This window comes from Botryllus schlosseri, chromosome 15, assembly GCF_051294905.1.
Source record: "Botryllus schlosseri isolate E-star chromosome 15, Bs_hap1, whole genome shotgun sequence".
Lineage (NCBI taxonomy): Eukaryota > Metazoa > Chordata > Ascidiacea > Stolidobranchia > Styelidae > Botryllus > Botryllus schlosseri.
The window spans coordinates 15,378,577-15,394,964 of NC_137250.1; the positions used below are offsets into that span (position 1 = coordinate 15,378,577).

The 16,388-nt window shown below is 41.1% G+C and overlaps 1 protein-coding gene across 1 annotated transcript in view; it reads left to right on the forward strand.

Annotated features, from left to right (window-relative positions):
* LOC145457865 (uncharacterized) overlaps nt 1-15,845 on the forward strand; it is a 37,938-nt gene extending 22,093 nt beyond the window's left edge. Inside the window, exons 4-6 of the mRNA XM_080336156.1 lie at nt 14,594-14,773; nt 14,832-15,011; nt 15,561-15,845. Coding sequence (XP_080192282.1) covers nt 14,594-14,773; nt 14,832-15,011; nt 15,561-15,763 — 563 coding nt within the window. The 3' untranslated portion in view covers nt 15,764-15,845. The remainder of the gene's footprint in view (nt 1-14,593; nt 14,774-14,831; nt 15,012-15,560) is intronic.
* The last annotated feature ends 543 nt before the right edge of the window (nt 15,846-16,388 follow it).

Here is a 16,388-nt window from a genome sequence, read left to right on the forward strand (position 1 = left end):
AAAATGGTGGCGCCATTTTTGGTTAAGCAAACTGATGGTATAGCTAACACTTAACATGCATACGACACAGTCCCAGATAAGCACAAAATGATACCATCTCACTTATAATAGTCATATGTGAACCAATATCCTAATTGTAATCATGCTATATTCCTTAATTTCCAGTATTGGTGTGCTTAAGCTTTTTTATTCATTCGTATATATCGTTTTTCATAGGCAATAGACTAGGCTTATCGCGAATTTCGAACTCACATATGCTCCAATGCCTTACCCCAAGAGGTCTTTAAATACCCATGTTTCTATTGTCCTATGGTCCATTACACATCAAATTTTCAAACTTTTGTCCCGTTGGGGTGAAGGGTCCTGACACTAGTATAGGGGCGGGGTCAGTTATGACGCCTTATTAATACCTACAGTTGTAGTACTCGCTATTAAATTACTGCAGTAACAACCAACTATTCTCATATTAAATGTTCATAACTTATAGCTATATTTAAGACATGTTAGCGTCATCTTAAAGCAATATGATGGTAAATGTCAAAGATTAGGTAAATGCAGTACTTGAACAATATAAGAAAGATAGGCGCCACGTTGCAATAATACGTCATAGTAAACCCTCCCATGAAAATACCCTTTTGCAGATTGATTTTTGCCAATACAGTAAACTTTCATAGTTCGTACGCGTAATGATTGCAATGCGACAAAATGGCGTTCGTCAGGCGCATTCACTTCGTAAAGTGAATACGCGGACAAAGCGGGTTTTAGGCTAGTGTCATATTCCATCATCGACACATCAGTTTCGAAAAACGAATGTGTGGATAAGTTCAACCATGGGTTACTTTTCTAAGGTCTTTATATTAGCAGTACTGGCCTGAAGTATTCCTAATGTTATAGGCCTAGTAATTCCGGTTGTATAATATTTCTGTATTAATCCTAGTTAGTGACCAAGGTATCGATGTTTATTAATCACAATAGTAGCCCTAAACTTTTGGAATATTAATCGATCTTCTCCAAGGTCTAGCACCAAAGGTATCGAATTAGCAATTTGAAATCCGCTGATATTGTTGTTTGCGATTTGCGATGTTTGCGATAGATAGCCGGCAACTATACTGGCGCTTCAGCGCTAGGTCGTAAAATCAACACAAGGCCCCGATATACATCACAACACAAAACGGACACAGTAGCCAACGAACTGGCTCGCTGCTCCGTGACCATTTACAGCGTCTCCACATGGGCATTGATGTCCTGATCAGAATGGTATTGAGTGTATTGACCTTGCCGAAATAGTAGCGCTTGTGACGTTCAGATATAGGTAAATATATTTTCATTTCGAGTCATACCCAGACAACTTTAGAAAATTTTCAGCTTTTCCGAATTTGGTGAGATTTAGAGCTACACAGCTTTTCCAAATTATGTTAAAATTAGAATTAGAGCTACGCAGCTTTTTCAAATTATGTTAAAATTAGAATTAGAGCTACGCAGCTTTTTCAAATTATGTTAAAATTAGAATTAGAGCTACGCAGCTTTTTCAAATTATGTTAAAATTAGAATTAGAGCTACGCAGCTTTTTCAAATTATGTTAAAATTAGAATTAGAGCTACGCAGCTTTTTCAAATTATGTTAAAATTAGAATTAGAGCTACGCAGCTTTTTCCAAATTAGATTAGAATTATATTACTGGCATTTCGCTCTAATTCCGTGAGATTAGACGACTAGAATTATTTAGTTGTCCAAGCCTGGTTCGAGTCGCCTGCTTGCCGTACCAATAATAAATCCAATTTGACTTTGTCCTTGTTATTACTTAATGCGACAAGTGGGTATATTTCTGAAGCTATTCTTGAGTTAGTGCGTTTCATCTTACGTCAGCGAGGTAAATTGTCCTCAAAAACACTAAACAAGAATGCTCTAAAATGCTGACAAAACCATGGAATATCTAGGTACAAAGGCACCCGCCTTATTGTCGGCATAAATATGCACAGCGAACGGCACATATTTATTGACGCACTGCGATACCACACATTTACAACGCCGCAACATACCCTACGGAAACTTTATCGCTGCTAGTGATTATTTTTCATCCTCACTAATTCTTGGTCCTAGTTCGGCCCATGTAAGCTTACACGAAATAATAGAGTGTTTTTCGGCAAATTCAAATCTTGACTGGAGTCAGGCTCACTTTCAACTAGACACTTTCATCGCGCCAAATCTGTCGCAGCCAATTACTACACGCGGCAGGATAGTTAGTACGACTGCCCTGGATCGCAGTTTCGTGGTGTTTTGAAATGATGAAAATATTATTAAAACTGATTGACTAAACGCGGCATAAGCACTCGTCATTTCCTGCTTTTATATCTCTAGACATTAGTATCTCTGGACTTTAATTAAACTATACTAACTGTCCTACTCAAATTTTCGCGTAAATGAATTACATACTTTTCGTATTGATTATTCGAGCGGGTTTCCGCAGACATGGATCAATACCATCAAGCATGATCCGTTTTGAATACTATCGATAAAATGTGTTAATATGGTGTAGCCTTCTTTGTTTCATCCATGGCAACTAGGACTATATACCGCGCATGTCTGAGAACAAACGGCAATATTTGCAAAGGATTTCATATGTCATCACCCATTCGAATTACAACAGAATATGACTGATATCCAGAGGTGGTCAGTCACGAAGTACATCTACTTTTTGGAAGTACTCAAGTAGTTTTCCTCTACTTCTAGTACTTATTCAGGTAGATCTGATTTTCTCTACTTCTACTTCTAGTAGTTTTAGGTGGCTTATTGAAGAAGTACTTCTACTTGTACTTGAGTAGATTTTTCCGTCGCTACTCCTACTTCTACTTGAGTAGCTTTTTTGACTACTTTGACCACCTCTGCTGATATCATCCACAAGTCAGTTTTTCTTTTCTTTAGCAATTGTCATACAATTCGGACCCTCTCTGTCTTTCAGCGTTCCCTTTCTTTGAATTCAAATCGACTAGCACTTTTTATACAGTTGCACTGTGTTCCAGAATAGCTATAACCATAAACTCTTGTGACCTCAGAACAGTGTGGAGATCAAACCACTACCTTCGAGTCACGAGTCACCTTGAGACATTACACATTTCGACCCGAGCCCAGCCAAGTACCGTCAAGTCATCATTCAAGTCAAATTGAATTTTCGAAGTATGCATGATTGCATGATGATGCAAAGTCACTACACTTTGCCAACTGGGTGTAGGACAAATTAATTGGTCATTTATCTTGAATCAAATACTGAATAAACTTAAATTTACATACGCTCTGATCTTCGATGACGTAACCTCGGTGCAACAATGCCAGCCTCGTCCGTGCGTAGATGCGGTCTGTCTATAAGCTTCAATTCCTCCGCTTCGTGTTGGAGTCCGAATTGGACTGGATAGATGGTGATTCGAGGCTACTTATATGCATTTCTGTTTCAAAAACAAACAAGGTCTTCCCTGCCAAGAGCTGGCTATAAGTTTCGGGCCCAGTTCGTGATGAGTTATTTTCTTTTTAATCTTTTTATGAATCACAGTTCGTGCTCCAGCCGCGGCCATTAACTAATTGTTTTCGGCTCTATCAGCTACCAAATGGCACAGCTTCGTGTGCGAGTTAATCTCCCTCATCATTATAAATGACCCATTATAACGACTTCGTGCACGAGCAGAAATGACTAAGTGTCACGATTCGGCCTCGGCTCCTTATTTGGATAGAAACATCGGTCGCCCTTTTTGATTTTGTGCCAACCCAATACATTGCAGTACCTCGCTCGCTGCAATCACCTTTCCCCCACTCAGAGAAATACATTACCTTTGGGTTGTCAGTCCTTTTACAAGCTTACTCAGCAACCCACACACAACAACGTCTAACAACAAGAATTCTTCAATTCGGGTTTTCATGCGAAGCCTAGCTTGAACTCCAGGATCCTAGTATTTTTAGGCGTCAGAGGCACACCCTGTACGACCTTAGCTTGGCTGGCCCATAATTGGTCGAAGCGACGACCTAGCGCATCACAAATAGCCCCCCTTTTTTATTAAAAGGGCGACTTTTGTTCATATATTTCTTTAGGTCGCCAGCGGGCGCTGTTGTTTCATTATGCGCACACGAAATTCATTCGAGGTTCTCCTAAACTGGATTATAGCATAGAGAGTACCGCACGAATAATTTGTATCTTCTTTGTACGGGCGAAACCAGAATACATATATTCTTGCGCGCTGTGTCAAATACATGCGACATCATATGCCAACGATTGTTAACACACGGCGTTGATCACCCGAATTTAGTGCGAGTTTAGAATCCCGGACTATTGTTGATTTTCCTGAGGTGAATTTATTGAAATTCAACGTCGAGTTAACTTTATGTTTTCTTTCACCGAATAGTTGCAAAATTGCGGAGTTTTAAAAGGGTCAAAATACAACTACAGGTCACATTACTTTGGTATAGATACAGTATCACGTCAGATATATCTTCGCTTGTATATTTATATCGGCCGCACGAGATACGTAGCTGGGTGTTTACCTTAGATGGATTGTTCTCGAGTTTCATGATCAAAAAGTGGTAGGTTCACGCGGGTTTTCACTACGCGGCCATCCATATGGTAATCTCGTTATCATGTTGCATCACCAACCAGCAAGCCAGTGTCGAAAACGTCCGTTCAGCAAAACTACTTGAACTAATTCAGAACTCGCACCGCCGCGAATCTCGCGCCTCATCAGCACCTGACAGCACAACCCAACGCCAAGCACCGCATAATGCACTTCTGCACAGTATTAATTACAGAGCAAACGCTTACCATACTGACCAAGCGATCAATTGTACAAAGCAGATGAGAATTAACATCCATCATGCGGTATATACGGGAGAGCACAGATAATAACGCGCCAATGATCAGGCTATTATTGTATCTCCCCTATAAAGGTGAGATCATAATTCACATTTTCCTACGTGCTATGTCAAATACCCGTGACAACGCATCCCCACGATCGCTAACACACGGCGCTTTTCACCCGCGTGAATGGAGATTCAAATTGAGTGTGAATTTAGGATCACATACAATTGTCGTTTTTCTGACGTGAGCTTACCGAACTAATTTCAACAATAATTCCAAAGGTCATGTATTCCCGTATGTATATAAAAAAAAACGCAACTACAGGTCGCATTAATTTGGTAAATTAAAAGTCCGCTGCTCGCCGTCATATTAACTTTGCCGCAACGATAGGTCTTCGCATCTCATTCGAGTTATACCATATGGCATCGATTATGAAATTTGACCCTTTATAACTTCCTGAATTCGCATCGCCCATTAAGCGATAACAGTTATTCACTCTACCAAGCTAGATTTAAATATGTGGTTGCCGCGATTCACTGACTATACAGCCGGCGAGTTCACATTTCGCCTCAATTAAAATGGCCGACAGATTATACCTCTGATCATTAATGTTCGTTCCTTGTATTTATCCTCGGTACACGAATACTACATTAATGCCTTCAAGTTCAGATTACTCTACACTACATTTCTACCCTTTTCTTTACGCTTACACGTCAATTTTTGGTGGGGTTAAGTTCATCTGTTCCATATGAGTTCAAATAAACTTCAATAAAATATATGCTTCGTCATATTACACTTCTTTTACAACCATTCTCTCGAATTTCAAACAGTGTTCTCCGTGTAACAGAGGGTACTAGGTATATGAGAACCGAAAATGGAGTCTACCCAAGCTATCTAAAAAAAGCCAGAGTAGTCCCTGTACACAAAGCTGGGGATAGAACTAATGTCACCAACTACCGTCCGATATCCGTTCTCCCATGCATCGGGATTGTATTCGAAAAGTTGCTCCTCTCCCGCCTGTCCTCATTCCTCGCCAAAATGTCTGTCATTTCCCCTCAACAATTTGGCTTCCGAAACAAACACCAAACCGCTCATGCCCTCCTAACAGTGGCCGAACAGTACTATGATATCTCAGAGAAGCGAAATGTGGGATGTAGCATTTTTCTCGACCTAAAAAAAGCGTTTGACTGCGTAGATCATAAAATTCTCATCTCGAAATTGGCGCGTTACGGACTTCGGGGCCCACAACTTGAGCTCATTAAAAGTTACCTCACTGGACGCCAACAAATGGTTGCGATCTCAGACACCTTGTCCTCTCCTCACCCGGTGACCTGTGGTGTGCCCCAGGGCTCAGTACTTGGACCGGTCCTTTTCACCTTATATGTCAACGACATTTTTGAAACCTCCTCACTGAACACCACACTGTTCGCTGATGATACTCACCTCCTCTCTTCCGCATCTTCGACGGCAGAGCTGGATGCCCTGACTGGTGACCAAATGCCCAAAGTCCATGAGTGGACGGCCCAGAACAACCTTTGCATAAACGCCTCGAAATCGCAATTGCTGACAGTAAATTCAAAAAATAACCTAACCGTTAATATCGCTGGTCAGCCCGTTTCCAACACGGATAATGCCAAATATCTCGGAGTTTTACTGGACTCGAACATGTCCTGGAAGAGTCATAGTCAGTCCCTAGAAACTAAATTATCACCGAAGTGCGGCCTGTTCTACAGCCTTGGGCGCTTCATGCCAGCATGGGTTCTTCTGATACTCTTTAAATCCTTAATCCAATCGAAGTTACATTATGGCATCCTCTGTTGGGGGGCTGCCAGTAAAACTGCACTCAAGCCACTGCAGAAACTACAGCATAAAGTACTCCGAATCATAGCTAGGGCTCCAAAAGGGCCTGGCTGCCCATCCAATAAGTCGCTGCTGAAGAAATTTGGCGTCCTAAACATAGAAGATATGCGGAAACTAGAAATCGCCAAGTTTATGTATCAGTTTCACTGCGGTCGTTGCCCCGAATATTTCAATGACTTCTTTACCTCTGAATCAAAAGCGCACAAGTACAACACACGCGCGTCCACGTCGTCCAAATATCATATGATCGACCGAAAAGATCATCGCTCCATCAAATATGCCGGACCTGATGTGTGGAACAGTATCCCGCCGGCCATCAGACAGTCGACGAGCATGTCCACATTCAAGTCGAAATACAAACAATTACTACTAAATAAATACAGTCCATCCTCAAGATTACCGGACCACGACTGACCTATCGATCTCGCTTCCCATGACATGCCGCCCTATTTCTTGTCGCATTCTTTTTCTATACTATCTTCTTTACTTTCATTCAGTGTGCATGCCTCCTCTTTACATCGCCTAGGCCAAGGTGGGTGTCAGATTCCATAGACTACTCCTTGTCGCTTCGACATCTTCCTGTCTTTTCATTGTATCGCATTTTTTGTGGTGTATTGAACTGATAAAATTGCTAATAAACCAATGATGATGATGATGATGAGGCATTCACACTTACAGAAAAGTAATGCAAGAATACATAAAAAGGACAAACGACAAAAATAAGGTAGCATGTGCCGTTAGGAGACGTTAATATGTCAGATCGTGGTCCGGTAATATAGAGCGTTGTTGTTGCATTCATTTATTCCCACTTCAACCACTACCTCACCCACACAATCATAGCTTAGCCCGTAGCATTTAACAGCTTGTAGCCTACTTTATACGCCTACCGTTGTAGACGGCCAATTGTCTGCTCATTGTGAATCATAAACATTCAAATGAAACAAATAGGTTGACATGGTGTTATGCTCAACGTACCACAATATCCCAACTGAAGCAAGACTACGTAGGCATTGCATGGTTCTATCAAGAAACGCATGATGAAAAATTGTGATGTAGACACCAGCGCTTGTATGAAGCAACACGGTTTGCCACCAGCAGTGCACGCGTACGCACAAGTTCAGTGTTGTCACCCCCAACAACTGCTGCTGTTGAACGTTCTTTCTCCATTCTTGGCAAGCTACTTAGTAAGGACGAACACATTCTACTCGAGAATGTAGGAAAGTATCTTTCGTTGTGCTACAATTTTTTAAAATTATTTCTACCATAATGCGTAATGTAACTACTCGAATTCTTCATAGGACCAGATTTTGTTAGAATAAAGTTTTTCTCACGTGAAAAGTTGTCAGTTTTTGAGGCAAAAAAGTATTTTCTCAGGCCATACTACTTCGTAAGGACAGACAGTTCCAACCTGAAATGCAGACAAGTAGTACAATTTGGTCAAAGGTCAAATTTGGTCAAAATTAAGATTTTTAAGGTAAAAAATGTCAAAATTTTGATTTTCAAGGTCAAAATCTTCCGTTTTTTAGGTAAAAAAACCTCCCTAGTTATTAGGGTGTTGTAGGCAGTGTTGTCGCAGAATTTCACATTCGGTATGTGCCAATGCTTCCTCATGATGACGCATGCAGGCTTGTATTGGCGCTTCCAAGTTATCGCATCACGTTGATATCAAAATTAATACGTGATCTCGTTCATCATCACCCGGACGTTTGGTGCTTACGACCGAACTATTCGAACTGTTACAAATTATCCGCAAATTGATTCACTTCAAATTTAAGTTGCCATCTACTCACGATATCCGCATTTGTTCGACAACGTCAATCAGCTCAACATATACTCACTGTATAGCGGCACTACTATCAGGGCTTTGGAGCGGCCGTAAATTTGCATTGCTCCAGCTCCGGCTCCGGAGCTTTCTTCTATCATACATTAGCTCCGGCTCCAGCTCCGGAGCCGCATTATTACCACTGCTCCGGCTCCAGCTCCGGCTCCGGCTCTGAAAACTATCGAAGATGTCTGTCTATATATGGGGTGGGCAACCCGCGGCCTGCGGGCCAAATGTGGCCCGCGAGAAGGTTATGAGTAGCCCGCGAGCTAATTTCCCATTATATAGTCGAAATTCTGTTATATTATCGAAATTGAATTGCTCAGATTGTGAACTTGCAAGGACAACCAAAAATATAATTAGTCTGCCATCGACACTTGGGATGTTGATGACTAAAATATCAGTTTCGACGCATTGGCAGATCCAGGGTCCAGTCACATTTTTAGTAAATCGTCGTACATTACAATAAACAAAAATAGTAGTAAACGTTTTCTTCACGATTCGCGTGTTTAAGTCACACGATTTCTTTCCTTATAGCCTACCCTCACATGGAAATGAAAAAACGCCCAATTTACCCGATTGAGTCTAACTATATTCGTAATTACGACGGAAAGTATTTTCGCGTTTGCGCTCGCAGAAAAATCGTCGGCGATGAAATGTAGGCACAAAATGATTGCCGTATATTAGCGGAAATCTTCGATATCGATATGTCCAGATGCCGAATAGTCCTGTCCCTGCAAAATGTCTCCAGCGGGCGGTATACAGTCGACCCGCAATATACCCAAGTAATAATAATATTAACTTTAAAAATTTTACGCGCCTGGTGCGGCTAGTGGGCAGCGCACTCGTTCGTCAATTTCATGTGGTCCTTTAGCCGAAAAGGTTGGCGATCCCTGGTCTATATAGATTACTAATTTACCCGTAGGTTAGTTATCGATTGTAATCTAGAGTCTGTCAGCCGTCAGTAACATCGGATGCAGCAACGAAGACATAGGTGCCGCCGTACCGGCTTGTGACGACATAATGAATACTTGCCAAATGTCGATAACATCATAGTTGCACTGGAACGCACTTGCCGTGCCATTGCTGCGTACAACATTAAAATTCTAATGCGGCATTTTAAAGCTGGCACTGTACTCGTTAACATTAAGCCATACAGCTCAATTCAATTTTTTGATGTGCGATTAATATTCAACTGTAACTGTAGTAAGAGCATTATGGGCGGATATTACGACGTGATTAATAGAAATTCGATTTGTACCAAATGGCCAATGGTTTGACGTTCGATATTGATGCACTCGTTACCAGTCCATCCGGTGCCGAGTAGAGTATCAAGTAGGGATGGTGTGAACGCGAGGTTCACGTTCGCGTTCTGTGTGTGAACCTCGGGAATTTGGAGGTTCGCGTTCACAACAGAACCTTGGTAGGTTCTGCACTGTGAACCTTTCTCATATATAACAATTTTCACTTCATAATGACATCTTTGGTTCGAATTCATAGCATTTCAACTGCGGGCCACTCTATGAATGACGCCGGCAGCATTAAAAAAAAACTCAAAACGAGCATGCACTTTGACAATCTCAAAGATTTTACTTGCTTTGTTACAAAAATTCTGCTCTAAATATCCAACTTTCCGTTTGTGAATAATTTGTGACTCTCTGCTGTGAGCTGACCCGCAATCACATAACATCACGAGCGACATACATAACAGGTAGAGAGCGATTCAACCAATCAATGAGATTGATATCGTTTTTTGATGCAACAAATCTAGCTAGCGTACGGGGTCTATCTTCACTTCATATGTTTACTGTATCAATAAAATCAAATCCGTGCGATTGAGGTGTTGGTCACAGCAGTATAACTTTTGGGGTAGCCTAATATCGGTAGCAAGTATAAAAACCTGTATTACACTCTGCCCAATACCAATGTAGCAATACTCATACACCGAATACATTGCCCGGTCTGGTCATCGTTAAGGCGTAAGCTTATATTCCCTGGCAACACCTCTTCGAAATTATTGGCAAAACGACGGATGCTATTGATTTTATGGGAGTAATATATCATATGATTGCCACAGTTGATACATTTAGTGACGTTTAAATCGACAAAATGTACTTCAGCATTATGGCATTATGTGGCCCGAGTCGTCGCTAGGTATCGTGTACATTAATATAGGCTATCACTTCATTGAAAGATAGGGTTGGAATTAGCAATATGACGTCACGTGACGTCACGAGGTTCACGTTCGTGTTCACACAGAACCTTTCAAAAAGGTTCGCGTTCACACGAACCTGAACCTTTCAGAGGTTCACACCATCCCTAGTATCAAGCAGGCATGAAGAATGAATTAACGGAACAGATGATTACAAATTGGAAATCGCGTATAAAATCAGTAATTTGTCTCCAACATAAAATACCATGGGGTTTTGGGCTACTCTTCTGCTATCCCCTATTTACGCTCGAAAATCCTTACTGGAGTGAATGACGATGATGCGCAGTAATGAATTCCAATTAGCATGCATAATTGCATACTCATAACACTGTCCAATTTAGCGGCCCGATTAAAGAATTATCACGAAAGAACGAGTATTTGCTCATCCGATTCATAGCAACGATAAGATAGAATTTCTCGGCTCGTGCTTGTTATACCGACATGTGCATAGAAATTACGTTTTTATCCTCTCTCCCATTTCGCGTATCATTATCTTCGAACCGTATACAATTGGCCAACAAGGTTGTGCTGATGATGAAATTGCGGGTATGCCGAATACCAACAATATTCACAGGCATATCTCACATACCGAGGTTCGGCACTCATGTATGAAAATTTAACAATGAACATATCACTGCTCTGCTGTTAAATCCCCAGTCGGAAAAGGTAGAGCCAAAGAGGAAAACATTCCTAATTTCGCGAAGGCCTGATATTGAAATATGTGAACTCAGCAGATATGGTTGTTGCATATATAATAGCATCTTATGAAATACGTTGGAGCCGGAGCTAACCCTCAAATAACTGGCTCCAGCTCCGGCTGAATTTTATGTAGAGCTCCGGCTCCGGCTCCAGCTCCGGTAAAAATGCACGGCTCCGGCTCCGGGCTCCGGCTCCGGGCTCCGGCTCCGGCTCCAAAGCCCTGACTACTATATACAACTACATACCCACTACTATATATGCCATTAGTACTACTACATCCTATACTGGTAATAGCACTACGTAGGCTATATATAATACACAATACTATCAACAGGTGTAGTGGATTTGGTGTCCTACAACAGTTTATACAATATAAATCTGGAATTCCAGCTGATTGACAAAAGATCAATGGGTTATATTGCAATGTTAATGTTGCTGTTAACGTTATTATATATCGTCAACGTTATTGAACAATTTGGGTGATTGGCACTTTTTGGCCCCTTTTTCGATACTGTTTGGCCTTTTTCTCAAAATCTGTCTGGCAACCCTGCTGGTCAAATGATAATTTCACCGAAAGTGTAAACAACTGCAATAAAACGAAATTCAGGTTGCGAAAAAAAAATGACTTCGTAAACAATTTTGACATTTTTTTGACCTAACGCTACAATTTTGACATGCCCAAAAAATCGCCCTAATTATGAGGTTTGGATATGAATTGGATAACATGCAGGCCACGCTGACACTTACTAGACACTACGACATTCTGGGGGTCCTTAGTACTCATGAACGGGCAAAATTGCATTTAACGCTTTAGTCAAGCTTCGTCGTTCTAGATTCAAAGTAATTCATAACTATAGTGAAGCTTATATGCTGAAATACCATATAAATAGGCCATAACTGATCATTCGTTTTCGCCATTTTAAAGTCACGCCATATTCAAAATGGAATGCGGGATAATTTCCTTCATCAATACCGACACTCGACGGTATACCAAGTCATAGACGTCTTGTCCTATGGTGTGTGATGTAGCCAGGGCTGTGGAGTCGGAGTCGGAGTCGGTGGAGTCGGAGTCGGAGTCGGGGTGATTTTCGCTTGATGGAGTCGGAGTCGGAGTCGGAGTCGTGAAAACTGTAATAGCTGGAGTCGGAGTCGGAGTCGGTGGGAAAATACTGACTGGAGTCGGAGTCGGAGTTTGTGAGAATGACTATGATTTCGACTCCGACTCCGACTCCAGCTTCTCTATCATGAAAACATTTGCTCTCAAAGAATTTTCAATATAATTTTTATGTACCACCAATCACTGTTATTATTAAGCATACAGATCAGCTGCGGCCAGCCCGTGGCACGCAGGCCAAATTTGGCACACGAGAAGGTAAGGGTGTGGCCTGCGAGGTAATTCTCGAAATTATTTATGACATCAGGTACAATTGCAAGGCCAACCAAAATTTGATTAGCATGGCCGAGAAATTTGATGATGACTAAAACAGCAGTTCTGAGGCATTGACGTATCCAGGGGTCAGCCACATTGATCCCAGATCTTCGTATACGACCATGAAGTAGAATATTTCATAGCAGATTTATTTGACTTGAAATTTTTCTCGGTACTTCGCATGATTCATTGTCACTAGATTTCTTGCATTCAGTATTTGAGCCCCCTTTTGAAAATTATAAATACATATTCTTCACAGAATTGAGTCTAACTATATTCGCAATTAGTAGATGTGGCTTTGCTTGTGCACTCGCAGCGAGATCGTCGACAAAACATTTGCACAAAATGATGGAGGCATGTTCACTGATACCGTCGATTTTTCTATATGTTCAAACGTCGAATAATCCTGTCCTTGCCAAATGAGCCCAGTGGTATACAGATGCGACCCCCAATGTATGTTAGCGACATATTTATTGATATAGCTATAGCCTAATTCAGTCGTTATCTTGCAAAAAAATTTCGCGCTTGGCGCGACCAGGGCCTGATTGCGCACTGCACAGTTGGATGACATAATGTCATCAATTTTAGAGCGTAGTAATATAAGTCTTGTTTGCAATGTTTCATAATTCGATTCGCTCCTATCGACGACTAAAAATAGGTTATCAACATTCCCGTTGCCCGCGCAATGGTTCGTAAATCTCAGGTGTCCCTTTCTCCGAAAAAGTTGCCCACCCCTGATATAGATAAAAGACTTTCAAATTACAACTCAGTTGCGGAGGGGAAGAAAATCGCAAGATGCGTTTTCCCGATGCAGTCAAAATTGATGCAATTTTTGGAATTATACCATGATACTGTGACAGAGAAAATGCATCGGCTGGTTTTGTAAAATTGTAAAAATATGTAAATATGACCAAACGATGCTTCCCATTTGACAAAATTAAAAATATTTGTAGTGTAGCTTAGCTGTTTGGGTCGAACAAATGATTAAGAAAGACTGCAAGTCCCAATCCTTGAATACTTGATTAAGTACATGTAGACTAGACATAGGCTATGGTCTTTGACTAGGCCTACTTAACTAAATTCCATTTATGACCAATGTCTATTACTAGTAGTAAGAGTGTATGTGCTTGTAATCAGGATAGTGTGTAACGGCCAAAGTAAGTTAGTAAGTTCAATTTCTTTATTAGTTGCTGAGTCATACACCAGAGCTTCACTTGGATTTTTTATCTACATTTTTATTATACAGGATTGGATATCTGCCATATTTGAATGATTCATACATTTCAGGATATTAGAGAGTCCATGTTATAACAACTTGAATAAGGAAGGATATTTAGTAAATATTTATTTCATGTTAATTAGATGGTGGATAATTCGAGCTGTGCAACAATGAAACAATTCAGCATGCCACAGTTAATCATATGTTTGCATATGTTTAATGGTTGTATGATAGTCATTCAACCGACAATGTGGCATATAATTTTCGAGGTAAATTGGTAATAATGCTGGAGTCGGAGTCGGAGTCGGGAGTCGGAGTCGGTACGTTTAAAGACCCAGGAGTCGGAGTCGGAGTCGGAGTCGGTATATTGAAAATGTGTGGAGTCGGAGTCGGAGTCGGTGGTAAAATTTACCGACTCCACAGCCCTGGATGTAGCACAGATTTCAAATACTGCCAGCCGAATAGCGATGCTACCGACTGCGACCTAAGCAACTACTGCTTTGATTTTTAACACAGAAACTCGCTTCACAATATCTGCTGTGGAAAAAGTGATGCGTTGCGTTTCCGAATGTGCCAGCTACACGTGGGAAAAGACAGTACAACTAGGAACTGCATGCGCTACGGACATCGATTGTTGGCTGCAAGCTGAAGATGTCATAGCCGCGACTTGCGCGTCCATGTGCAAAAGCAATTCAAGTAACAACACCCTTATGAAATCATCTCGATATGCATCATACAATACAACTGTATTCAGCTATGTTGGATTCCCTAAAGAATATATCCTCATGCTTGCAAAATTATGGCATTGACGGAGAGAAAGCTATGCTGGCCTGTGAATTTGATACGGATTGCTGGGCAAGGAAATTCGGAGGGGTGTCAGCAGGCTGCCTCATGCAACTATCGAGAGATGAAAACGAAAGACGGCCAAGAGAAGGTATAAAGTATTATTTGAACGCTTTATGGCGGTACGCTGGATATCGCAATGTCTTTTTCGCCATGGCAGATGAGTATATAGGCCCCAAGATATGCGAGCACACATGCAAGAATATAATAACCATGTGCGGATGAACGTCATCTCATAGTCATTACTGAAAGTCATCGCACCTTGGCGACAAATGTCAGCGTCTCGACGTGGTGTGGCTTAGTTGTCATTGAACCCTTCTCCTGTCTACACCGTTTCAAATCACCGTACACCTCCCGTATGGTTGAGAACACGGTCAATTTACGTCCAAACATCACCAGGATTTTTTTCAATTTCAAATCTGGCGAATCGGATATGTTCCCGATCCCTCAAAACCGTGTCGATACCCCAGAGAGGGCGCGAGTGAATTATTTTCAACTAAAATCTACGTCCAATTCTAAACTTATTTGGTATCATCCCTATCCATATTGAAATCTAGTTGTGGCTCAAATTCACTGGGAAGTCGCCAGGAAATTGAAAATTGAGAGAAAATTCAGCTTGAAATTCCCGACTGTTTTATAGAGAGTCAACAATTCGCACTTCAACCGGATCCACCAATAGAGATGCCAGCGGTGCCCCGAGAGGCACCTGCTGAGCCAGAACATGGCGACAGCCACGCGATACCTCCTCAGGAAGACTCGAGAACCAACACAGACGTGGAACAGTCTCGAGATAGCATAACCGTTTTAACAGAAGACGAAGACCCCAAACCGTGGTGGGAATAATGATTCACCTGCTCAGTCAACTGCGTTACATTCATTTTTTACTAATTTAAATATATAAATATATTAAATTCGTTCGAACCGCTTCAAGACCATATTTTTAAATTTCATGAGGTGAAAGATTGGCGTCGGCAGATCGCATTAGTAGAGAAAAAGTCAGGAAACCGCTCACAGGAGGATGATAATAATCATTGTAGTAAAAATGAAGAATAATTTCGGTTACTGCAAATGCAAAACCAAGCGTACAGTTAGAAAGACATTCGGTACCGGTATGCATAATGGGATTATAACAGTCATTCTGCTACTAAACGCATTCTATTATACGAAGCAACGTGATCACGTGGTAACATAACATCGCGCAGAAATGTGATATGGAATCATGTAGGTTATGGTAAAGCTATGACAGTAGAACGCAAATAATTGCAACAGTATACAATATTATGGATAGCTAACCTACGTAAGTTATTTATCTATAACAATATCCTACGAAACACGGGCTGCGTGTTCACCATGAACGAACCAGAACACGCAGGAGGATCTGTACGGACGGATAAATTTCTTGCTTAGTTAATACGAAAAGTAAAAACAAAATATAGCAATGCGAAAAAGAAAATAGCGAATTAATTAA